Source organism: Chiloscyllium punctatum, chromosome X, assembly GCF_047496795.1.
Source record: "Chiloscyllium punctatum isolate Juve2018m chromosome X, sChiPun1.3, whole genome shotgun sequence".
In the NCBI taxonomy this organism is placed as follows: domain Eukaryota; kingdom Metazoa; phylum Chordata; class Chondrichthyes; order Orectolobiformes; family Hemiscylliidae; genus Chiloscyllium; species Chiloscyllium punctatum.
Window position 1 is genome coordinate 11,038,094 of NC_092791.1, and position 27,261 is coordinate 11,065,354.

At 46.5% G+C, this 27,261-nt stretch overlaps 1 protein-coding gene across 2 annotated transcripts in view; it reads right to left on the reverse strand.

Moving 5' to 3' along the window:
- The window catches only part of LOC140471328 (activin receptor type-1B-like), a 59,430-nt gene extending 32,679 nt beyond the window's left edge, over nucleotides 1-26,751 (reverse strand). The window contains exon 1 of one of the 2 annotated variants that reach the window (XM_072567334.1): nucleotides 26,540-26,751. In XM_072567334.1, coding sequence (XP_072423435.1) covers nucleotides 26,540-26,600 — 61 coding nt within the window. In that variant the 5' untranslated portion in view covers nucleotides 26,601-26,751. The remainder of the gene's footprint in view (nucleotides 1-26,539) is intronic. The other variant, XM_072567335.1, reaches the window with a different exon arrangement.
- Nucleotides 26,752-27,261: the final 510 nt, after the last annotated feature.

A 27,261-nucleotide genomic window follows, 5' to 3' on the forward strand; every position in this document is an offset into this window, starting at 1 on the left:
CTGTCTAATTTTGGTGTCATCTGCAAACTTACTAACTATACCTCTTATGCTCACATCCAAATCATTGATCATTGGATTCTTAATTCCAGATTTTAAAAACATTGAATTCAAATTTCCATCAGCTATCAGGATTAAAATCTAGATCTACCTTGTCTTCCCAAAATGGGAAGCAAAAGTGCAAAGCAAGCTGGAAATTGGAGGCATTTACAAACTGCAGGGATTCTTGCAGCTTTGCAAGCGTAGCAATTCCTAACCAAGTCCACAGCGTGGGAGAAAAAAAAAAGTTTCAAATTTTTCCAACATGTGGGATCGACACAGTTTAAAGTGAAAGAAAGCCTTCCCCTTGCAGCAAATCCAGTGCAGTACGGAGGGAGCACCTCACAGTCAACTCATCGCCTTTTTGCCAACATTATCCTTTCAAGGGAACATCACTTAGTTTATTTGCTCAGTCAGCTTAAAACGGTGTATTTAAAGCGATTTTTTTTTAAATTGACACTGCACGGTGGCTGTATAGTTAGGAGCCACATATCTGTAATGTGTGGCTTTTGTAAATGCATTGAAAATGGCAGAAAACAGCAATGAGCCAAATATCAGACATCCATCTCTCTCCTGCCCTTTAGTGTATCGCACAGATAAAACAATGTCAATTGAAGGAATACACAGATGGCGTTCCAATTTGCTTAGTTCCTTACAATCCACACTTCCCCTCCAACTCTATTTTGATTTAATCCTTGTCCTCCCCTTCACTTTTTTTGACCATGACCCTTCTCAAAGGTCACTGGTCACTGGCCACTCGGGTGTTTCTTTTCTTTCTGGTGGTAGAACATAAAGAGAGATTTACACACTTGCCGTTCTTTACTGCGTCCTATACCTGTGCACGCGTGTACACACACACACACCCACCCCACATGGGTGCTGGGAAAATAATAAATACAATCCACACCTCTGCCCACACCAAAATCCTTCCAATCTGCAACAGCTTTCTCAAACAACAAAAATAAACCATGAAGGAGAAAGGGAAGATGCATCACCCTCCGAGGGGGAATTATGGGAGCACAAGATCGCGGTCCCCAAAACCCAAGGAAAATGGAAATCCGACTCAAGATCACAAGCTGTGACAATTAGAAAATTAGTTGCTGCAAGAGATCTGCAGACTTTGGACCACAAAACACTTTTTTTTTAAAAAAAAGAGCAATAGAATGCCGTACAACAATAAAAATTCGGAAGAAAATTAGGCATCAATCCTAGTTTGTCATTTGATAAAACTCTTGGCTGATCCAATTGCAGTGTCAACTTACCTTTCTATCCACTAAACTCCAATTTCACTCCCTTGCCTGTCAGACATTTAAGAATCAGCCTCAAAAATAAATCACTCAACAGCCCAGACTCCACTGCCCTCTGGAAAGTTCCACAGACTGTAGCAAGTCTCAGACAAACTTCTCACGAAAAAGCAAGCAGGGCTGTTAGCTTACAAATGGTATTCAGAGGACACGGGGATCAGGTGATTAAGAAGAAAAAAAAATGATGAGCGTGCCAACATTAATTCAAGCAAAAACACAAATTTCAGACGCACAGATTTGTATTTGTACACCTACACAGAGTAACTGCAAAACAAAAAACCCCTATGTCTTATTATCACAAAAGGGGACCAAGGGATTCAGGGAGAGCAGAGGGGAGGATTATCAGATCAGACATTATCACATTGAATGGCAGAGCAGACTCAAATGGGCTACTTCTGCTCCTATGTCTTATGGTCTCCCTTGCACTTGGAAGCCAAAAAAAAAATTCTCAACAAATTGCACTTTTGGAAGAGTTATTCTACCTCCTGTAATAAAGATGCCATGACACTAGTCCAAAATTAAAAGAGCAAAAATCTTGGATGCCTTAATATTTGCAATTAACGTGGCCCCTTGGTAATTGCTGTGCCGGGGAGCAGGTGCGGTGGGGACAAACTTCTGCTCTTTACTGACAAATTGAGTAAAACTTTGAAAAGGCAAGCACTCATGAGCAGTGTGGTCAGTTCCACATAAACATGATAAGCAGATTCACACAGTGGTGTGAAAACCTGCAGAGTTAAATCCCCATTCAGTGGTAGGAATTCCACAGATTTCAAAACAAAAAATGGAAGCTGAGATTTCAGGACAAACAAAAGCATAAAGTGCTGAAGAAACTCAGTGGGTCTGGCAGCATCTGGGGAGTTAACATGGAGTCCAGAGTGACTCATCTTCAGCACTGGAAGGACACAGCGGTATGGAGGTCCAGTGTTGGACTGGGGGGGGGGTGGACAAAGTCAGATATCACACGACTCCAGGTTAAAGTCCAACTGGTTTATTCCATACACGTACCATCCTCTGCATGAAAATGTTGCCCCTTTAGGTCTCTTATACCTTCCCCCTCTCACCCTAAACCTATGCCCTCTAGTTCTGGACTCCCTGACCCCAGGGAAAAGACCTTGTCTATTTATCCTATCCATGCCCCTCATGATTTTATAAACCTCTACAAGGTCACCCCTCAGCCTCTGACGCTCCCGGGAAAACAGCCCCAGCCTGTTCGGCCTCTCCCTGTAGTTCAAATCCTCCAACCCTGGCAACATCATTGTAAATCTTTTCTGAACCCTTTCAGGTTTCACAACATCTTTCCGATAGGAAGGAGACCAGAATTGCATGCAATATTCCAATAGTGGCCTAACCAATGTCCTATACAGAGACAACATGACCTCCCAACTCCTGTACTCAATACTCTGACCAATAAAGGAAAGCATACCAAATGCCTTCTTCACTATCCTATCTACCTGCGACACCACTTTCAAGGAGCTATGAACCTGCACTCCAAGGTCTCTTTGTTCAGCAACACTCCCTAGGACCTTCCCATTACGTGTATAAGTCCTGCTAAGATTTGCTTTCCCAAAATGCAGCACCTCACATTTATCGGAATTAAACCCCATCTGCTACTTCCCAGCCTATTGGCCCATCTGGTCAAGATCCTGTTGTAATCTGAGGTAACCCTCTTTGCTGTCCACTACACCTCCAATTTTGGTGTCATCAGCAAACTTACTAACTGTACCTCTTATGTTCACATCCAAATTATTTATGTAAATGACAAAAAGTAGAGCACCCAGCACCGATCCTTGTGGCACTCCACTGGTCACAGTCCTCCAGTCTGAAAAACAACCCTCCACCACCACCCTCTGTCTTCTACCTTTGAGCCAGTTCTGTATCCAAATGGCTAGTCCTCCCTGTATTCCATGAGATCTAACCTTGCTAACCAGTATCCCATGGGGAACCTTGTCGAACGCCTTACTGAAGTCCATATAGATCACGCCCACTGCTCTACCTTCATCAATCCTCTTTGTTACTTCTTAAAGAAAAAAAACTCAATCAAGTTTGTGAGACATGATTTCCCATGCACAAAGCCATGTTGACTATTCTCTAATCAGTCCTTGCCTTTCCAAATACATGTACATCCTGTCCCTCAAGATTCCCTCCAACAACTTGCCCACCTCCGACATCAGGCTCACCGGTCTATAGTTCCCTGGCTTGTCCTTACCGCTCTTCTGAAACAGTGGCATCACGTTTGCCAACCTCCAGTCTTCCGGCACCTCACCTGTGACGATCAATGATATAAATATCTCAGCAAGAGGCCCAGCAATCACTTCTCTAGCTTCCCACAGAGTTCTAGGGTACACCTGATCAAATCCCGGGGATTTATCCACCTTTATAAGTTTCAAAACATCCAACACTTCCTTCTCTGTAAGATGGACATTTTGCAAGATGTCACCATCTATTGCCCTACAGTCTATATCTTCCATGTCCTTTTCTACAGTAAATACTGATGCAAAATACTCATTTTGTATCTCCCCCATTTTCTGCAGCTCCACACAAAGGCCACCTTGCTGATCTTTGAGGGGCCCTATTCCTTCCCTAGTTACGCTTTTGTTCTTAATGTATTTGTAAAAGCCCTTGGGATTCTCCTTAACTCTATTTGCCAAAGCTATCTCATGTCCCCTTTGTGCCCTCCTGATTTCCCTCTTAAGTATACTCCTACTGCCTTTATACTATAAAAGGATTCACTTGATCTATCCCTCACATAGGCTTCCTTCTTTTTCTTAACCAAACCCTCAACTTATCGTCATCCAGCATTCCCTACACCTACCAGCCTTCCCTTTCACCCTGACAGGAATATACTGTCTCTCGACTCTCGTTAGCTTATTTCTGAAAGCTTCCCATTTTCCAGCCATCCCTTTACCTGCGAACATCTGCCCCCAATCAGCTTTCGAAAGTTCTTGCCTAATACTGGAAAAATTGGCCTTTCTCCAGTTTAGAACTTCAACTTTTAGATCTGGTCTATCCTTTTCCATCACTATTTTAAATCTAATAGGATTATGGTCGCTGGCCCCAAAGTGCTCCCCCACTGACACCTCAGTCACCTGCCCTGCCTTATTTCCCAAGAGTAGGTCAAGTTTTGCACCTTCTCTAGTAGGTACATCCACATACTGAATCAGAAAATTGTCTTGTATACACTTAACAAATTCCTCTCCATCTAAACCCTTAACACTATGACAGTCCCAGTCGATGTTTGGAAAGTTAAAATCCCCTACCATAACCACCCTATTATTCTTACAGATAGCTGAGATCTCCTTACAAATTTGTTTCTCAATTTCCCTCTGACTATTGGGGGGTCTATAATACAATCCTAATAAGGTGATCATCCCTCTCTTATTTCTCAGTTCCACCCAAATAACGTCCCTGGATGTATTTCCGGGAATATCCTCCCTCAGCACAGCTGTAATGCTGTCCCTTATCAAAAATGCCACTCCCCCATCTCTCTTGCCTCCCTTTCTCTCCTTCCTGTTGCATTTGTATCCTGGAACATTAAGCTGCCAGTCCTGCCCATCCCTGAGCCATGTTTCTGTAATTGCTATGATATCCCAGTCCCATGTTCCTAACCATACCTAGAGTTCATCTGCCTTCCCTGTTAGGCCCCTTGCATTGAAATAAATGCAGTTTCATTTATTAGTCCTACCTTGTCCCTGCCTGTTTGACTCTCTTCTGTACCAGTCTTAGTATGATCTCTTTCCTCACTATTTCCCTGGGTCCCACCCCCCCCCCACCTTACTAATTTAAATCCTCCCGAGCAGCTCTAGCAAATTCCCCTGCCAATATATTAGTCCCCTTCCAATTTAGGTGCACTCTGTCCTTCGTGTACAGGTCATTTCTACCCCAAAAGAGATTCCAGTGATCCAAAAAAAATGTGAATCCTTCTCCCATACACCAGCTCCTCAGCCATGCATTCATCTGCTCTATCCTCCTATTCCTGCCCTCACTAGCTCATAGCACTGGGAGTAATCCAGATATTACTACTCCAGAGGACCTCCTTTTTAAATTCCTGCCTAACTCTCTCCTCTCCCTTCACAATCTCAACCTTTTCCCTTCCTGTGGTCATTGGTTCCAATGTGGACAGTGACCTCCTGCTGGCCCCTCTCCCCCATGAGAACATTCTGCACCCTCTCTGAGACATCCTTGATCCTGGCACCAGGGAAGCAACACACCACTCTGATTTTTCTCTGCTGGCCACAGAAAGGTCTGTACCTTGGACTACAGAATCCCCGAACACAACTGATCTCTTGGAACCCAATCTTGGATGTTTCAATAAACGTCACCTCTCATTCTTCTAAACCCCAATGAGTCCAGGCCCAACCTCCCCAACCTCTCCTCATGAGACAGTCCCTCCATACCCAGGATCAGCCAAGTGGACCATCTCTGATCTGCCTCCAATGTCAGTCTGTCTTTCCTCAGGTAAGGGGACCCAAACCTGTTCACAATATTCCCGCTGTGGTCTGACCGGTGCCTTGTATAGTTTTAGAAAAATCCTCCCTATTTTTACACTCCATTCCCTTTGGAATAAAGGCCAACGTTCCATTCGCCTTCTCTAATGACCTCTGATTCACAGACAAGGATTCCCAAATTCATGTTCTGTAGCTTTCTGCAGTCTTGCGCCATTTAAATAATATTCAGCTCCTCAATTCTTCCTGCCAAAGTAAATAACCTCACAATTTTCCCACGTTTTATTTCTACTGCCACTCAATTTATCTATATCCCTCTGCAGACTAAAGGTGGGTCATTCTCACCTCTCATCTTCCCTCTTTAGCCCAACTAAAATTTCAGATTCCAGTTTACAAATAAAAGTGCGTTGAGAGACATGACTACAAAAATCTGTTTTTCTTTTACACAGGACAGTGGTTCCTGTGTGGAATGAACTTCCTGAGGAAGTGGTGGATGTGGGTACAGTTACAACGTTTAAAAGACATTTGGATAGGGACATGAATAGGAAAGGTTTGGAGGGAGGTGGGCCAGGAGCAGGCAGGTGGGACTAGTTTAGTTTGGGATTATGGGCAGCATGGACTAGTTGGGCCGTAGGGTCTGTTTCCGTGCTGCATGACCAACTCCATCTACAAAATAGAAGTGGGGTGGGGTTGGAGCTCAGAATACTGTCTGGTCTAAGTTGGCACAACAGTGATGAGGCATCTCCTTCGTTGAATTCTGCATTGACTGTAATATCATTGACACTAGAACGGGTGTGGTAAACATTAACTGAACTTTGTATCATGCTGATTTGCCTTCAGGGCACTGCAGTGAGCAGCTGGGAAGAGAAGAAAAAAAAAATTAAATACTGCATTCGAAACAGAAAAGAAAAAAAAAGGTTTGTTCCCAGTTTGAATACTTTCATTTGTCAGTTATGTACAAAACAGAAGTTGGCATGGAAGTAAAATCAGCAAGCCACAATTAGTCTAATTTTGTTATTCTTACATGGGGTTTGGCTGAGGCAACGCCAGAATTTATTGCCTGTCCCTAAACACCCAAGACCACGTCTTGCTCACTCGTTTCAGAGGGCAGTTAAGAATCAACTGTGGGTCTGGAGTCACACACAACACTGGCTGGATACAAATAGCAGACCGTAGTGAACCAGATGGGATTTTACACTAGTCTGATGGGAACGGTGACCATTCGACAGAGACTAGTTTATTATTCCAGGTTTTAAATAGTCCAGCTGCTATCGTGGGATTTGAACCCATGCCCGCAGATTCTGAACCTGGGCCTGTAGATTACTAGCCCAGTCGCAATACCACTGCACTGCTATCTCCTGCTGAAAAAGGAGAATATAGATACATTTAAAATGGGAAGCTAAAAGGCCACAAGAGGGAAAAGGAAGAGAAGAACACGTTGGTGCATTTGACCAGATTCCTTACAGTGTGGAAACAGACCCTTCGGTCCAAGTCCACACCAACCCTCCGAAGAGTAACCCACCCAAATCCAATTCCCACCTGACTAATGCACCTAACCCTATGGGCAATTTCCCACGGCCAATTCACCTAACTTGCACATCTTTGGACTGTGGGAGGAAACCAGAGCACCCGGAGGAAACCCACGCAGACACGGGGAGAATGTGCAAACTCCACACAGACAGAGTCACCAGAGGCTGGAATCGAACCCAGGTCCCTGGCGCTGTGAGGCAACAGTGCGAACCACTGAGCCACCATGCCATGAAGACGGCACCTGGAAAACGGCCCAGGAAGAGCTCGAATGCTAGTTTAGACTAGTTGGGCTGAAGGACCTACATCCTACGCGGTTGGTGTTGGGCGAGTAACCAGCCTGCAAAATAGAATTTCCAAGCCTTACTTTGAAGTGTCTACTTTTTAAAATGACAGTAAAATGAAAGCCAGACTAGGGTAATGTACAAGATGTTAAATGATAACCTTGTGAAAAGTTTAGCTGTTTCCAGGTCCCCTCTGCCATAGCAACCAGTGAGCCACCTGCTGGAAGTGTGGGAGATGCCAGAGTTTCCTCCTGTAATATTAGTGTGTAATGTGCTCACCCTCCCTTCCCATACTGCTCCAGTTGGTGCCAACTGCCAGAGAACATGGCACTCACTGGTTGCTAGTAGCTACCTCAGCAGCACAGCCATTCTTCACGATTTGCACATTGACAGCATATTAGCAACTGTTTAGTTTTTTCCAGTCAGTCAGTCATCAGAGGTATTATGAGCAAGGCTAGCACTTAGAACAGAGACCTTAGCTGAATCCCTCATTATCAACACACTGGGGGTTACCACTGACCTGAAACTCAACTCATCTGGTTGGCTACAAAAGGAATCCTGCAGCAAGTAACTCCCCAGAGCCTGTCCCACCATCGACAAGGCACAAGTCAGGAGCGTGATGGAATACTCCCCACTCAGGTGGGGGTGGAGCTACTCCCATCCAGGCAAGAAGCTTGACACGATCCAGGACAAAGCAGCCCACTTGATCGTCAGTGGGGGGGGGGGGGGGGGGGGGGAAGGGAGTGGATGTGGTGTCACTCAGTGTACCGTCTACAAGACGCACTGCAGAATTTTAAAGATCCTCAGGACAGCACCTTCCAACCCACGGCCACTTCTATCTAGAAGGACAAGGGCAGCAGATACAGAATCCCTACCATGCGGAAAGCAGACCATTCAGCCCATAGAGTCCACACCAACCCTATAAAAGAGCGACTCACCCATCCCCATAACCTTGGATTTACCATGGCTACTCCACCTAGCCTGCACATCCCTGAATGCTATGGGGCAATTTAACAATGACCAATCCACCAAACATGCAAAGTCAGCTGTACAGCATGGAAACAGACCCTTCGGTCCTACTCACCCAAGCCAAACAGATATCCTAAATTAATCTGGTCCCACTTCCCAGCACTTGGCCCATATCCCTCTAAACCCTTCCTATCCATGTACCTTTTAAAAAAAATGTTGTAATTGTACCAGCCTCCACCACTTCCTCTGGCAGCTCATTCCATACACATACCACCCTGAGTGAAAGATTTGCCCTTCAGGTCCTTTTTAAAATCTTTCCCCTCAAACCTATGCCCTCTAACCTCTGGACTCTCCCACCCTGGGGGTGGGGGGAAAAAAAAACACTTTGCCTATTTACCTGACCCATACCCTTCATGATTTTATAAACCTCTCTATAAAGGTCACCCCTCAGCCTCCACCACTCCAGGGAAAACAGCCCCAGCTAGTTGAGCCTCTCCCTATAGCTCAAACTCTCCAACCCTGGCAACATTCTTGTGAGATTTTTAACTTTTGTACAACACCAGGTTATAGTCCAACAGGTTTAATTGGAAGCACTAGCTTTCGGAGCGACGCTCCTTCATCAGGTGGTAGTGGAGGGCTCAATCCTATCCACTACCACCTGAAGGAGCGACGCTCCGAAAGCTAGTGCTTCCAATTAAACCTGTTGGACTATAACCTGGTGTTGTGGGATTTTTAAGCTTTGTACACCCCAGTCCAACACCGGCAGCTCCAAAACACCCTTGTCAATCTTTTCAAGTTTCACAACATCTTTCCGATAGGAAGGAGACCAGAATTGCACACAATATTCCAACAGTGGCCTAACCAATGTCCTGTTCAGCTGCAACATGACCTCCCATCTCCTGTACACAATACACTGACCAATAAAGGAAAGCATACCAAACGCTGCCTTCACTATCCTATCTACCTGCGACTCCACTTTCAAGGAGCTATGAACCTGCACTCCAAGGTCTCTTTGTTCAGCAACATTCAAAGACCTTCTCATTTTTGGATTTTTTTTTCTTGGTGATGTTCAAATTGGTGTAACTTCGCATCCAGCAGGGCTTTTTACCTGAAATGGCACTGATTACATTATTCCTGTAACAAGAAACTGGGACCAGATGTCATTGAATTGAAGGATCCACAGATACGTATTACACCAAGAGCTCGGGATAGGGGCTGCATCAGGGCTCAGTAACTGGCGCGCCGGTGGGTTTGTACTCGGTTAAGGCAGAAGGCCACAACTCAGGTCGTGGGCCTGAGTCAGAAGCCTTTCCACACCGGTGTTTTTTTTGTCATCGCAATTACAACAACCGTTATTTCCAAGCATTCCATTCCTGGCAGACATTAGCATTTGGGCGACCATGAACCCAGCAGGCAGTTATGGGAACCTGCTGCTGTTAGCCATGATGTGGAAGAGCTGGTATTGGACTGGGGTGGGAAAAGGTGTTTTAAAAAGTGTCACAACACCAAGTTAGAGTACAAGTTTATTTGGAAGCACTAGCTTTCGGAGCGCTGCTCCTTCATCAGGTAGCTGTGGAGCAGGATCATAAGACAGAGTTTATAGCAAACAATTACAGAGTCATGCAACTGAAACAATACCTATTTTAAGGAAGTTATCAATCTTGAGACTGTGACTTGAGCAAAGTTCTGGGATTTACATATTAAGATGAACAGAAACCAAAGCCCATTCTCAAAGATGAAAGACTCCTAGGTTTGTTCAATTTAATCGCTTCAGTCGCAGGACTCTAATCATTCGCAATAAATTCTGTGTCTCATGATCCTTTGCCAGTTACCTGAAGGAGCATCGCTCCCAAATAAGCCTGTTGGATCGTAACCAACATCGTAATGGGCGGCACAGTGGTTAGCACTGCTGCCTCACTGCGCCAGAGACCCGGGTTCAATTCCCGCCTCAGGCGACTCTGTGTGGAGTTTGCACATTCTCCCCGTGTCGGTGTGGGTTTCCTCCCACAGTCCAAAAATGTGCAGGTCAGGTGAATTGGCCATGCTAAATTGCCCATAGTGTTAGGTGAAGGGGTAAATGTAGGAGTATGGGTTTGGGTGGTATACGCTTCGGCGGGGCGGTGTGGACTTGTTGGGCCGAAGGGCCTGTTTCCACACTAAGTAATCTAATCTAAACCTGGGTGTTGTGCAGTGAGCGCGAGAGAACGGTGCTTCAGGTGATCAGAGGCAAGATGGTGTACAATACCTTTGTCGTCTCCACTCAGGCACACACGCGCACGCACACACACACAAAATCCTTAAAGACTAAGCCTGTGTAAACTAAGCATCATATCAGGGGTCACCTTGCATGTGGAGGAATAGCAGGGCAGCACGGTGGCACAGTGGTTAGCACTGCTGCCTCACAGCACCAAAGACCTGGGTTCAATTCCCGCCTCGGGCGACTGACTGTGTGGAGTTTGCACGTTCTCCCCGTGTCTGCGTGGGTTTCCTCCGGGTGCTCCGGTTTCCTCCCACAGTCCAAAGATGTGCAGGTCAGGTGAATTGGCCATGCTAAATTGCCCGTAGTGTTAGGTAAGGGGTAGATGTAGGGGTATGGGTGGGTTGCGCTTCGGCGGGGCGGTGTGGACTTGTTGGGCCGAAGGGCCTGTTTCCACACTAAGTAATCTAATCTAATTAGCTCAGTGGATAAAAAAAGGCAGTGAACCTTGCACACATAAATACTATTCACAAATCAAGAGCATGCCAACTGCAATTTTTTTTTTTGGTGAAACCAGTAAAAGTGAGTCGTCCACAAATAAATTTTAAAACCAAGAAGCAGAAAGCATACTGTCTGCAACCGTAGTAGACTCACCAACTTTAAAGGGCATTTAAATGGTCATTGGATAAACATATGGATGACAATGGAATAGTGTAGGTTAGATGGGCTTCCGATTGGCTCCACGGGTCGGCGCATGATCAAGGGGCCGAAGGGCCTGTGCTGCGCTGTAACGTGGTATGTTTGTCGCTCATGCTGGTTCCTCCCACCAAATTCTCACTCCGAGACAAAACGTTAACATAGCAAGATTCGAGACAGGAGAAAGCAGCTGAAGACTGCACACGCAAAATTAGCCAAAGCAAACACTAGCAAAAATAAAAGTCAGGCAAAAAAATAAATAAAATTGAGACTTGCACAAAAGGGAACACTGGTTTATGGCTCATCGGATGCCCTAAGGGGCAGATGCAGATTTGGTGTTAGCTAGATTTTCCACTCCACGTCCAATGTCATGCTGATTTCATCACCCTTGTGTGGGCAGGAGAATGTTAGACATGTGATAAGAGCAAGCTGCTTAATCCCTAGTTGCCTGAGCGATAAGGATGGAGTGTGTGTGTGCAGGGGCTCATTTGTAACTGTCTCACTAATCAACACTGATCTCACACACAGTCTTAATATAGCCACGTCCTCAGAATACGGGGGGACTGCCACATGATAGCCCAGTAAAAAGCAAGAATCCTGCAAGACGGAAATGCAAGCAGGGATAAGAAAAATAAAATTCAAAAGGGAGTCAGAGGTTGTAAAATAGTGAAGTGGAAGAGGTGCAAAGCCCCATCAACTTCGAGTCATACAGCACGGAAACAGACCCTTTTTATAACCAGTCCATGCCAACCATAATCCCAAGCTAAACTCGTCCCACCTGCCTGCTCCTGGCCCATATCCCTCTAAACATTTCCTATTTCTTGTCCTTATCCAAATGTCTTTTAAACGTTGTAACTGTACCCACATCCACCACTTCCTCAGGAAGTTCATTCCATACGCAAACCATTCTGTCTAAAAAAAAATGCCGTGTCTTTTTTAGAATCTCTCTCCTCAAAAACGTGCCCCCTAGTCTCAAAATCCACCATCCTAGGGAGAGAAAAAAAACCAGCTCCCATTAACTCGATCTATACCTCTCATTATTTTATAAAGCTTTGAGACGGTCATTCCTCAGCTTCCTGTGCTCCAGTGAAAAAAAAAGTCTCAGCCTCTTAAACCCTCTGTTCCTGGCAGCATCCTGGTAAATCTCTTCTGAAGCCCATCCAACTGAGTAATATCCTGGAAACAGGAGAAATTGGGAGCCAGAAATTCCTCCCAGCACACAATGAATTCACATTTCATAGCTGTTCCAGAATATTAAGAAAAATGTAACATCCACCCCACCCTCCAGACAGTTCTCCCAAGGGGTAAGGTTTAAACAAAATAGATACAGAGGCACATTTGAGACCGGGGATCAAATCTTTGGTCCAGGGGGCAGATTTCATAAGCATCTCAAAATTTTCTAAAAGATGGATTTTTTAAAAAAAAAATTATTGCTGGCACATGGACATAGGCACAGTAAAAACTTCTACTTTGTATGGAAAGCATTTGGGAGGGAATTCTAGAACTTGGAATCCAGGAAGCTGAAAGCAGGGAAGACAAAGTGAGTGATGCTCAAGGGAGGCCAGAATGAGCAAGAATGCAGAGACTGGAGGACAAGAGTAGGCCAAGCAGCACAGAGGGGAGTTGACAGAGGGCAAGAATATTTTTCAAAAACCACCACAAAAAAAAAAGAGTTTGTGACTGAAAGCCAGAAGGTGATCAATGTGTCCAGGCAGTTTGGGAGTGATGTCTAGGGAAGACTCATCCAAAACAGGACCTCGATTGTTCCACAGCGCTGGATCCCTATCACTTGCTTAATCCTGTGTACAGCTCTTAAACTCCAATGGCCTCAAGCAAACTGCTAGAGAGGTCACAGAGAGAACAATGAGCACACATCGTCAGTTAAGCATCAATCTTCACCCCCCACCCGCAATTACATTTCCACACTTTTTGATCCGATTTGGTTTATTAATGTCACATGTACCTAGATACGGTGCAAAGTATTGTACTGTGTGCTAACCAGACAAACTATACCTTGCATAAGTTTAAAAAACAAAATAAAACACGCACAAACACCAGGTTATAGTCCAACAGCTCAAAGCTCACGCTTTCAAATGAAGGGTTCTTAGTCAGGTGGAGGAACAGAGGGATCTTGGGGTCTATGTACATAGATCTTTGAAAGTTGCCACTCAGGTGGATAGAGTTTGTAAGAAGGCCTATGGAGTATTATCGTTCATTAGCAGAGGGATTGAATTCAAGAGTCGTGAAGTGATGTTGCAGCTGTACAGGACTTTGGTTAGGCCACATTTGGAGTACTGTGTGCAGTTCTGGTCGCCTCACTTTAGGAAAGATGTGGAAGCTTTGGAGAGGGTGCAGAGAAGATTTACCAGGATGTTGCCTGGAATGGAGAGTAGGTTGTACGAGGATAGGTTGAGAGTTCTCGGCCTTTTCTCGTTGGAACGGCGAAGGATGAGGGGTGACTTGATAGAGGTTTATAAGATGATCAGAGGAATTGATAGAGTAGACAGTCAGAAACTTTTTCCCCGGGTACAACAGAGTGTTACAAGGGGGCATAAATTTAAGGTGAAGGGTGGAAGGTATAGGGGAGATGTCAGGGGTGGGTTCTTTACCCAGAGAGTGGTGGGGGCATGGAATGCGCTGCCCGTGGGAGTGGCAGAGTCAGAATCATTGGCGACCTTTAAGCGGCATTTGGATAGGTACATGGATGGGTACTTAATCTAGGATAGAAGTTTGGCACAACATCGTGGGCCGAAGGGCCTGTTCTGTGCTGTATTGTTCTATGAAGCTGTTGGACTGTAACCTGGGTGTTGGAGAGATTTTAATTTTGTCCACCCCAGTCCAACACCAGCTCTCCACGTTTCATAATGACATCAGGGCAACAGAACAGAATGTAGCATATAGGGTTACAGCCAAAGTGCCAAGAAAGATCAACTCTAATATCTTGAGAGGTCCGTTCAGAAGTCAAATAACTGCGGAAGAAACTGGTTCTTAAAATGGCCCGTACACTCTTGTATCTTCTGGTCGATGGAAGAGGCAAAAAGTATCAGATATTCTCAACCCAAAAGCTTTTGGGGCATTTTCAGCCCCCGTTATTCACAAGCCATTGGCCGTACTGACAGCTTGGTTTAATCTTTTTTTTTGTTTTAAAAAAAATCATTTAACCTATTTCTCTAACCAACCTGTTCGGAGAGGTTACGACACATCCCTGGATCTTGAAGTCTGGGCCTTCCAGGTTCAGAGATAGGGACACCACCACTGCATCCATGGGAGGGCCCTCGAGTTAAACTTTGTTTTTCAGTTCCCAGCGTAAACAGAGCTTTTTCCAAAAACGACCTATTCAGGGATGTAATGACGCACCTCTGGAGCAGGTGAGACTTGAACCTGGGCCTCCCAGCCCAGACGTTGCGCCACTAGAAGGTCCTTTGTTTAATCCAGCTCTGTACCAACCCCACCCCACCCTGAAATCACATTACACGAAGATTTGTAGCTCAGGTGGAGGTCCTGGATGTAGGTTTGCTCACTGAGCTGGAAGATTCATTTTCAGTCGTTTCGTCACCATACTAGGTAACATCTTCAGTGGGCCTCTGGACAAAGCACTGGTGGCATGGCCCACTTTCTATGTGTTTAGGTTTCCTTGGATTGGTGAGGTTAACTACGCAGAGCAGAGGAAAATCACCTATACAGGATATTCAAAAAGAACAGGTACCCAATGAACAAAGTCTGCCAATTTCTCAGCAACAAACCCCAACAAGCAGACAAAACACCAAGAAACCCAAGCCACTCTCCCCCCACATCAAAAGGCATCTCGGAAATGACTGCCAGATTACTCAGACTCCTTGGCATCACAGTAGCCCACAAACACACTAAAAAGAGCAGCTCAAAGACCCTATACAGACAAAAAGCAAAACTAATGTCATTTACAATATACCTCTCAAGGTAGGCCACTGTTGGAATATTGCGTGCAATTCTGGTCTCCTTCCTATCGGAAAGATGTTGTGAAACTTGAAAGGGTTCAGAAAAGATTTACAAGGATGTTGCCAGGGTTGGAGGGTCTGAGCTACAGGGAGAGGCTGAACAGGCTGGGGCTGTTTTCCCTGGAGCGTCAGAGGCTGAGGGGTGACCTTATAGAGGTTTATAAAATCATGAGGGGCATGGATAGGGTAAATAGACAAGGTCTTTTCCCTGGGGTCAGGGAGTCCAGAACTAGAGGGCATAGGTTTAGGGTGAGAGGGGAAAGATATAAGAGAGACCTACGGGCAACATTTTCACACAGAGGGTGGTACGGGCATGGAATGAGCTGCCAGAGGATGTGGTGGAGACTGGTACAATTGCGACATTAAGAGGCATCTGGATGAGTATATGAATAGGAAGGGTTTGGAGGGATATGGGCCGGGTGCTGGCTGGTGGGACTAGATTGGGTTGGGATATCTGGTCGGTATGGAGAGGTTGGACCGAAGGGTCTGTTTCCGTGCTGTACATCTCTATGACTATGACTGTAACTAACACTACATTGAGCAAACAGGCAGAAAACTAGCCACCAGGATACATGACCTCTCTCGCTAGTATCCTTTTTCCGCTAATGAAGTCAGCTGTTACTAGGGGACACAGCTTTAAATTAAGGGGTGGTAGGTATAGGTCAGATGTTAGGGGTAGATTCTTTACTCAGCGAGTCGTGAGTTCATGGAATGACTTGCCAGTATCAGTGGTGGACTCTCCCTCTTTATGGGCATTTAAGCGGGCATTGGACAAGCATATGGAGGATAGTGGGTTAGTATAGGTTAGGTGGGCTTGGATCAGTGCAACATCGAGGGCCGAAGGGCCTGTACTGCGCTGTATTTTTCTATGTTCTATGTTCAATCCTTACCAACAGATGAGGAAGGACACCACATCAATCCTAGGACATGCCAAACAAAGACATACATGAGAATTCCTAGAAGCATGGCATTCCAATTGGAACTCTATCAAACAAACACAGAGTTAGACCCAGTCTACCACCCCCCTGAGAAAAAAAAAAGGAACAGGAAATGACATCACCAGCCCAAGGAAACCTAAACACAAACAGAAAGCAATCCATACCACCAGTTCTTCACCCAGAGGCTCACTGATTACCGAGTACGGTGACAAAATGTCTGAAAACAAACCTGCCAGCTCAACGAGCAAACCAACATCCTAAAATCATGTTGTTATTCTCAAGACCTGCAGCCTAATGTATTTGTCTAGTGCCCTTTACCATAATGGGTTTCACAAGGAGTGTCACGAGAGAACCGAGCCACATATTACGCCAGTTGACCGACAAATCAGTCAAAAGCAGCTGGATTTTTTAAAAAAAAAGAGTGCCCTAAACAAGGGGGAAAAAATGAGGTGGAAGGGATTTGCAGAGCTGGGAGGCCAGGCAACTAGGAGGTGGTGGTGGCTGCCAATTCTAGCACAACCCAGGGGCTTCCTTATTGAAGGAAGGCACCTTTGTGAACAAGATCAGAAGGAGGGAGGAGAGGGTTGGAACTTTGACCGACAAGGTAAAAACAATGACTGCAGATGCTGAAAATCAAATACTGGATTAGTGGTGCTGGAAGAGCACAGCAGTTCAGGCAGCATCCAACGAGCAGCGAAACGTTGATTCTGCTGCTCGTTGGATGCTGCCTGAACTGCTGTGCTCTTCCAGCACCACTAATCCAGTACTTTGACCGACAGCCGAGAGGATTTGAACTGGGCGGCAGAATCAAAGCCCAGAAAGTAGCCGTTTGGCCCCTTGAGGGGCTGGTATCCCATTGGCACCAGAGAGAGAGAGAGAGAGAGAGAGAGAGAGAGAGAGAGAGAGAGAGAGAGAGAGAGAGAGAGAGAGAGAGAGAGAGAGAGAGAGAGAGAGAGAGAGAGAGAGAGAGAGAGAGATTTGCCCACCATTCTTCATCCCAAATGAAGGGATGTCCTGTGGGTCTCAACTCCCCAACCAGGAATAACCTCCTCGCTACATCTCATCTGTCCAGCCTAGACAAAAATAATGTTTCAAATCAGATTCCCTCTCTTCCTAAGCTCTCGTGAATACAGGTCCAGTTGAACCAATCTCTCCACGTAGCAGAGCACCGTCTTCCCCAGTTTCAGTCGAGTGAACCTAAACTAAACTCCCTCTAATGGCAAGTGTATCCTTTCTTAAATGGGAGAGCAGAAGGGCACACAATACTCCAGGATGCAACTTCACCAAGGCCCTGTATCAGGGTAAACACAGGAAGGATCGTCCCAATGACTAGAACCTTTTAAGGAGACAGGGTTGACCACTTGGGATCGAGGAGGAGAAGAGATACCTTCCCTAGAGAGTGGGAGAGCCTGCGGAATTCTCTGCCGCAGAAAGCAGTTGAGACCAAAACACTGAATGCTTCCAAGGAGCTTGATATCATTCTTGGGGCTAAAGGGTCAAAGAGTATGGGATTAAAACAAGAACATGGGACGGAGATGGATGATCAGCCATGACCATATTGAATGGTGGGGCAGGTTTGAAGGGCCGAATGATCACCACCTTGCTCCTATTTTCGACGGATGGAGGAAACTTAAACTAAGTGCCCAATGTTAACGTCACCAATAAAACCAATGGGGAGGAAATACCTTCAGAGTGATGAAACACATGGAATGGCTGCACTGGGAGCAGTCAAGGTGGAAGTAATGAACGGACACAGAGTCGGGTGGGGAGGAGTGGAAGAATACACAGTCGGGGCAGATGAAGTGGATGGGAAGGTGTTTTTCTTTTAAAACAAACTCTTATGGCATGTGGGGGTCACTGGCATTTTATTACCCCATCTGTAATTGCCCCCTTGAGAAGGTGGGGGGTGAGCTGCCTTCTTGAACCGCTGCAGTCCGTGTGCTGTAGGTTGACCCACAATGCCCTGAGGGAGGGAATTCCAGGATTTTGACCCAGTGACACTGAAGGAACGGGGATATATTTCCAAGTCAGGATGGTGAGGGGCTCGGAGGGAAACTTGCAGGGGGTGGTGTTCCCATGTATCTGCTGCCCTTGTCCTTCTAGATGGAAGTGGTCATGGGTTTGGAAGGTGCTGTCTGAGGATCTTTGGTGAATTCCTGCAGCGCATCTTGTAGATGGGACACACTGCTGTTACTGAGCGTTGGTGGGGGAGGGAGTGGATGTTTGTGGATGTGGGGCCAATCAAGTGGCTGTTTTGTCCTGGATGGTGTTGAGCTTCTTGAGTGTTGTTGGAGCTGCCCCCATCCAGGGGCAAGTGGGGAGTATTCCATCACACTCCTGACTCGTGCCTTGGAGATGGTGGGACAGGCTTTGGGGAGCTCCTCACTGTTGAATCCCACCTGCCTGGTATCTGCTTTGGTAGTCACTGTATTTACACGGTGAGTCTGATAGAGGTTCTGGTCAATGGTATGTCAATGGTAACACCATTGAACATCAAGGAGTAGTGATTAGATTTTCTTATTGGAGAGTGGCATTACCTGGCATGTGTGTGGCACAAACTTATCAGTCCTCGTACAGCACAAAGCAACTGGGCTGAACGGCCTGTCTCTGCGCTGCATGCTAACCAAAATGCCATATCAAAACTGCAGCAAGATAAAGTGCCCTGCCATATGAAACAGTCAAGACTTGTCAACATTGGTATCACTGAACTACTCTGTATCGTACATTTTCAGCAGCTAACATTATTACAAAAGAAAATAAAATTGCCTGCGCCACTGCTGAAAGCATTGAACTCTTTCCCTGTTAACCCCGTGCCAGCCCTGGCCTGTAACCATGGGGCACAACAGCATCTCATCACTTGAAACACGGCTGTCTGGTCCACTCAAAGTCTGGTAGGTAAGTCAGAGTGTGCTGACCTTGCCAGCAGAGAGTCTGCATTTTCTTATGCTCACCCAAAAGGCAGGCTAAACGGTGAGCAGTCAGGAACCCTGACCTTTTGCTTCCATCCTCCCCCACCTTTTAGCGTCCAGATTTCAGATTCCCAGCATCCCGTAGCATTTTGCTTTTGCAACCAAGTCCCACTTTTCCCCACACACACACACCTTCCGGCATGAAGAGGCCAAACAAAGATGGCACTTCCAAGCACGCAGTTTGGGCAAGAGGCTCACGGGGCACGCAAGGGGTTAAACCCGACTGATGGGAGACAGGAGACAACACAAAAGGGTGACACAATGCAAGTTGACCTCACAGCCTGGTGGCAAGATGAACCGAAAAAGAGAACTTTTTCTTTACCTCAGAGGTATGCGTTAACCACCCTTCGGAGACAGTAGGTACCTGCGTACCAATTTAGCGCCAAGCTAGTTGTCCCTGCAAAGCCTTTATCCAATATCTTTATGGCTAACTATTCTTGTGCTGGGAGGACAGTACAGTAAACCACACAGTGATTCAGCATAGTCAGAAACGGGAAGGAAGGGGTGCAGGCAAAATGTCAGTATCTCGGAAAGTAACATTTCTAATAAGTGGTTACAAAAATATATGCCATTCGTGGGAAGATGGCATTACTGGCTATATTCGAGAGATGGCTAGATAAAGCACTAGGGCAAATGGGATCAAAGGTTATGGGGAGAAAGCGGAATTAGGCTGCAGAGTTGGACGATCACCCATTATCGCAAAGAATGGCAGTGCAGGGCCGAATGGCCTCTTCCTAACGTCTAGGCTTTTGTTGTATCAAGAGTCAATCACCTTGCTGTGGGTCTGGAATCACGTGTAGGCCAGATCAGGCAAGGATGGTTCCTAAAAGGGCATGAGGGGAACCAGATGGGTTCTGCCAACAATCGACAACAGATTCACTGTCGTAGTTCACCCCTCAATTCCAGGTTTTAATTTTATCTGCCATGGTGGGAGTCGACCCGGGTCCCCAGAACATGGAGGAACAGATTAGTGCAGCTACTGGAATCCATACCAAAAACAACAAAGGCTGGAGATCACCACAGACACTCCTTCAGAGCTGAAGAGTGGAGGGGGGGCAACACACGTGCAATAGTTTGGAGGTTTGTGCTGGGGGGGGGGGGGGGGGGGGGAGGGTGTTGCTAGCTCAGATTAAGTGATTGGAATGAGAGAACAGCAGAACAATGGTGTCTACCTCCCAGACTGGGAAGGATAGAGTAGAATTTCAGGGGGGGGGGGGGTTTACCCACCAGACTTTCAATGAGAGTGGACCAGAAGGCCGTGTTCCAAGTGATGAGATAATGCCAGATCCAGGCGGCCTTCAAGCACCTTTTAAAGATTGTGAACCAACTTTCAGTTCTTTCAGCTTGTAATCATGTCCTTCTCCTCTCCCCTCCTCCCACTCCAGTTGGACTGTCCGTCCTTCCCAGTCTGGCAAAACGATGGGGTGCCTTGCTCACATCCCGATCACTTAATGGAAACTATTAACATCTTTTCTCCACCAACAGCCTGCACCCACCACCTCTGCCCTGAACTGTAGCATAAATGCTGATCCCCCACCACCCCACCCCGCACTTCAGCTCTGATGAAGAGTCATCTCGACTCGAAATGTTAGCTAACCCTCCCTCCGTGGATGCTGTCTGGCCCACTTATCTCCAGCCTTTGTTGTTTGTCCCCAGAACATTATCAGGGTCTCAGGATTGACAATCAAGTGATAACATCACTCAGCTGTCACCTCCTTGACTTAAAGGCAGCCACACGCTGATCTCCCACACAGTGCTCTGTGATTGCTATAGGAGAAAGTGAGGACTGCAGATGCTGGAGATCAGAGCTGAAAATGTGTTGCTGGAAAAGCGCAGCAGGTCAGGCAGCATCCAAGGAACAGGAGAATCGACATTTCGGGCATCAGCCCTTCTTCAGGTTGCTATAAGATTCTTTGTGCTTGATGAAGGCTGTTGCACACCACAGGCAAACAAGACTTTAATGCCCTTGGCTGGTATTGTACCCAGCCTCAGATTTAGCGGATTGCAATGACACTCCTGTGATTTTACAGACTGTAATCCCCAGGCACCTCTCACAGTAGTAACCAACAGCCCAACGTTACCCATGCCCTCAAACTCATCCAATTTGTTAGCTGCTACTCAGTTGGCATCACACCCCCTGCCACATTCTCTCTCTTTCACCCCCACAAATCTCAATGTCGGCTCAAAGTCTCGAGCACAAAAATCCAGGCCGACCCTCCAAAGGGAGTGCTGCACGGTCAAAATAAAAAAAAAGGGCAAATTTCAGAATGGTACTTTAAAACAGAGGTCCACTCCAAGAGGACAGGGATGTTCTCCCTGGTGTTCTGACCAATATTCAGCCCCTTTTAAAAATTAACCACTTGAAAAGCAGCACCTGGCCCATATCCCTCCAAACCCTTCCTATTCATATACCCATCCAGATGCCTTTTAAAATGTTGCAATTGTACCAGCCTCCACCACTTCCTCTGGCAGCTCATTCCATACACGTACCACCCTCTGCGTGAAAAAGATGCCCCTTATATCTCTTAAATCTTTCCCCTCTCACCCTAAACCTATGCCCTCTAGTTCTGGACTCCCCCATCCCAAGGAAAAGACCCTCGTGGTTTGACCAAAGGGTCTGTTTCCATACTGTACATCTCTAGGACTCTATGAAGTCATTGGGCACTCGGTTTTGTGGGAGCTTGCTGTATACCAAAATTGGCTGCGGTCTCGTCGACATGACAGCAGTGATAGCACTTTAAAAGATATCCTATTGGCTGCAAAGTGAAGGCGCTCCGCATATTAATTCACTTGTGAATCCTGTACAGTTTCCTTCCTCACTAACAAAGTCACTAGGGAGAACACTATCACACCAGCTGGGAACAGCTCATCCGATCCAAGGGGGACTAGATCCCCATGCCCTAGAGCTAGCTGGCCGGTCTGCCTCCAAAGAGATACTGGCCCAATTCATTCTCTACGGATATAAGGAAATTTGAATCGAGTTTCTACACTTCACACAGACCAACAGCCCTTCTAGCCACTCGAACCCAGCCTAAACCCTGACAGGGTCCCTGTTGCAGGTCAGTGAATCATACAGAGTTGAAATCTTCATGAGGAAGGGCTTTTCCCACTAATGACTCATTGATTACACCCCCATTAGCTGTGGCACAACAGCCAGCACACTCACTTCTGAATCAGAGGGTTCTCGGTTCAACACCCTCTCCAGGGCATCGGAGCACAGGGGAAAAAAAAATTAACACAAGGCTGACATTCCGAATTCAATACGGAGGAAACGCCATTAACCCTTTGCACACACATTTAAAAAAAAAGGCTGCAGTATTGTCCCAGTCAATATTCTCTAGAATTCCAAAGGTTAAGGGGTGATCTGAACAGAGGCTTCAAGATATTAACAGGAAATGACAGTGTGAATAAAGATCAACTATTTCCACTAGTTGGAGATTCTAGAACAGGGCGGGTGTGCATACTCTGAGAATTAAGGTTCAGGAGAGAGGTTAGGAAGCACTTCTACATACAAAGAGGGTGGGAGAGATTTGGAACGGTCTTCCACAAATGGCAGTGGATTCAGGATCTTGTTAGTTTTAACGCTGCGATAAATTTTTTAAAATCCTATGGACCAAAGGCAATACTATGGAGGTAGGCCACAGGTCAGCCACAATCTCTCAGAATTGTGGGACAGACACACCAGGCCGAATGGCTTATTCCTGCTCCAATTTGCGAGCAAGGGGAGTTAGCCCCTTGCTGCACCCATCAATATCCATCCTCAAACCATGCAGATTATCTGCTCAATATCACATCCCCAGCCTGGGATCTGCCTGTGCACACCTGGAAGCCATGCTTCCAGCACAACGACTCTCGAAAAGCAATTCACCGGATTGGGAAATTCTGAAAGGCATTACAAAAAGCAGATCATCTCTTTATCAGGGCAGACGGTGTATTTTACTAAAGGGAGGAATGGCTAATTTCTTTTTAAAAACCCCAAAATACCACCTTTTAATCTGCTCACTATTCCAAGACCCCAGCGTGTTCTTTTTTGTATCTGCAGATTTTAAATTATATTGGGGGGGGGGGGGGGGGGGGGGAAAGGAGAAGCTTCTGACTCTCATTAAAACACAGGAATATTTTAAGTGAAGCAGTAAGCATTCAAACATGATCCGACAGCACATGCCATAACTTGGTTACCTCGAAAATCAGATTACACAATCTTGCCACCTAGGATTTCAGTGAGAGAATAATGGCACACAGATTGAGTGTTGTTAACTCAACGTCTGCTTCGAACAGCACAAAACACATCCGGCCAAACATCATTGCGCCCTTCCATCCTCAGGCTGGTGTCTCAAAATAACACATCCCACAAGAGAAGGCACATTCAGCAACAACAATGACAATGACAGAAAAGTGCAGGGGCAAGTCAAGAGCATATATATATATAAAAAAAAAATCAGTGAAAGCAAAAAAAAGGAGCTGTTCTGCCAATTCCAGAATAAGCAATACACAGGAAAGAAAAGGCTTCCTTCCAAAAAGGAAAAATGGATTATAAAAATAGGGAGATTTTGCTATCCTATAGCTGGGATACTGTGAACAGGTTTGGGTCCCCTTTATCTGAGGAAAGACAGACTGACATTGGAGGCAGCCCAGAGAAGGTCCACTCGGCTGATCCCGGGTTTGGAGGGACTGTCCCATGAGGAGAGGTTGAGGAGGTTGGGCCTGGACTCATTGGGGTTTAGAAGAATGAGAGATGACCTTATTGTAACATCCAAGATTCCCTGGGGGACTTGACAGGGGGGGGATGTGGAGAGGTTGTTTCCCCTTGTGGGAGAGAGTCTAGGACCAGAGGGTACAATCCCAGAATAAGGGGTCACCCATTGCAGACAGAGATGAGGAGGAATTTCTTCCCTCAGAGGGGAGTGAGTCTGTGGAATTCTTTCCCACCGAGGGCTGTAGGGGCTGGGTCAGTGAGTATATTCAAGGCTGAGACAGAGGGATTTGTAATCAGGAAGGGGAATGGAGGGGTGATGGGGAAAAGGCAGGAGAGTGGGAGTTGGGGATTATCAGAGCAGCCATGACCTCATTGAAGGCAGGAGCAAACTCGATGGGCCGAATGCTGTTCCTATGTCTTTATAGTTCTAAAGGGTCACTGGACTCGACATTAAACTCAGTTTCTCTCTTCCCCAGGTGCTGTCAGACCTGCTGAGTTCCTTCAGCATTTTCAGATGTTCTTGTTGGAGCAAGACAACAAGTTGGCACTTGTTCAGACTTCACTTTTGGGCCGGCAGTTCCAAAGTGAAAACGGAGCACCTAGCTTCCTTTTCCTATCAATATCATCTCCTTCCCCAAAAGTAGTCCCAACACAAAGTCAACTGTAGCATTGAGCTAAAAAAAAGGTGGTGTCATGGCACATGTCTGTGCGCACATGTACATGCCAGCCTCTGTAATAGATAATATTCCCCAACTCTGGCCTGGGTTTGTACTACAATTGCATCTTGGGAAGGCAAAGGAGTACCCAGCAAATGGTTGGATCCAAGGAAGAGTAAACAAAAAATTGGTGTAACATCAGTGGTCACATCCATAGGAAGTGAAAGGTGGGTTAAGGCAGGTATTAGTCAAGACAGTGGAGCAGGGAGGTTATGATGGAGCTATATGTAACATTAGTTAGTCCCCAGCTTGAGTACTGTGTGCAGTTCTGGCCCCCACACCATAGGGGGGGGTGGAAAGAGGTACAGAGGAGATTCGCCTGGATGTTGCCGGAGATGGAGCATTTCCAGTGCTGGGTACGCTGGGGTGGTTTTCCCTTGAAGCAGAGAAAGTAGAGGGGGAAACCTGCTGGAGATGTACAAATACGGAGGGGCAGAAAGAGAGAATAGACAGGAAGAAACCTCTCCCTTTAGCAGAGGGGTCAATGACCAGGGGGCATAGTTTGAAGGTCAGGAGCAGGAGATTGAGAGCAGATTCTCCCCCCCCAAGAGGGTAATGGGAAAAACAGACCTCATTCCCTGAAAGGGAGTGCAGGCAGGAACCCTCAAGACATTGAAGAAATATTTTGATGAGCTCTTCAAATGTTAGAGTCTATGGGTCAAGTGCTGGAAGATGGGAATGGATCGGATGTTTGATGACTGCAACAGACGCAATGGGCCGAAGGGCCTCTTCCCCAGCTGTAAAAATTCTGACTAGTTGAAAGTAAAGAAATTAAAAAAAACAAATCTGAACCTTTTGGTAACTCTTTCTTTTAAAAAGAAAAGAAGGCAGGTTTTATCAACACAGCATTGTGGTGACCCAGGACTCACTGGACAGGGTCACAAACACCACCCACCAAAACAAAAGTGGGCACTTTTTTGGGCAAAGTGCCCAGCGGGCACAGGCACCTCAAACCCCAAAAACACAACAAGCGGGGGCGACAGGAGATTCAAATAAAAGGAACCGAACCCAGAAGAATAAAATTTAAATATTACATTAGTGCTCATCATCCTCACTCATATATAAAGCAGGGGTCACACCGGGACACAGTCCAAACCCAATGAAACCACGGGGGAAGAAGCGAGTATTGTGGTGGGGAGGTGCTCAGGTTAGTCCTGACTGGAAGCCAACAATTAAACACCTAATCTCAGAAAATACCCCCCCCCCCTTTCTCTGAAAATAAAAGATCTGGCTCCCCCCTCCCCCGCACTGGATTGACACAGAACTGGTGACGTGCGGGGGAAACAATTAAAGTGGAGGGGTGGTGGGAGAGAGAGAGAGAGAGAGAGAGAGATTCATTGTGATTTGGGACTGGTTCAGCAGGGCCAGACAAAAGCCCCTGGTAGGAAGAAGATACCTGTCGTTTGTGTGTGTGTGCATGGGTGGGAAGGAGGGAAAACAAGCTGGATTGTTTAAACCAGTCGCAATTGAGACAAAGCATCCATGAAAATGGAAGCGAAATGGAGAGAGAGAAAATAAATCACACACAATGCGGGTGGCTGGCGATACACTGGCTCCTCTTATTTTTGGCACAACCTCTCGAGGTCCCAGCCCCTTGGAACAACATTGTATCCGATTCCGGGCGCCATGTTGCGAGGACAGAGATGTAAATAAATATTTTTGGACCCTTTATGTTTGCTTTAGCAACACCCCCCTCCTCTTCCTCCTCCTCCTCTCAAAAAACAAACAAGACCCGGGCGCCGTCCTCTTCCTTCCCCTATAACAGCAGGTGAACTCCCCGAGAGAACTTACCGGCGCCGGTGTGGACGTTCAAGAGCAAAAAGACCAAATAAAACGGGTAGCTTTTAGCCATTCCTGCAGCTTGCCATCGCCCGGGAGATGCGGCGTGGGTGAAACTGACGAGAGGATTGGGGGGGGGGGTGAAATTAACCAGCTACGGGGCCGCCTTACAGAGTGAAATCTCCAAGAAGAGATCACTCCGCATTCACAAATAACCAGCCCCCAGGAGGGGAGGGGCCTTTCGGCTTTGACCTTTTTTTGTGTGTTCCTCCAGCTGTACAGTGTAACCCTTCCGCTCCCGCGGCGGCCTCAATGTTGACAAGATGCAGCAGAGAGAGAGAGAGAGAGAGAGAAAGAGAGACATCAACAGGGCGTGCGTTCACCTCTCCGACCCCTTTCCGCTCGCCCTGGCCCTGACCCAAGTCAAAGGACGCAGGGGTCTTGTTACCGGCCTCAGGTCCGAGCCACGCCAGAGGTGTGTAAAAAAATTCCCTCGAATGGGCATGCGGACAGAGAGAAACTAAGAGTTGAAAATTCCACCCATTGGAACAAATAAACACCTCCCCTCCCCCCGCCCGTCCCATCCTGAGGTCAAAGCTTTCTCAAGAGGGTTGGAATATAAAAGCAGAGATGTACTACTAAGACTTTATAAAGCTCTGGTTAGGCCCCATTTGGAGTACTGTGTCCAGTTTTGGTCCCCACACCTCAGGAAGGACATACTGGCACTGGAACGT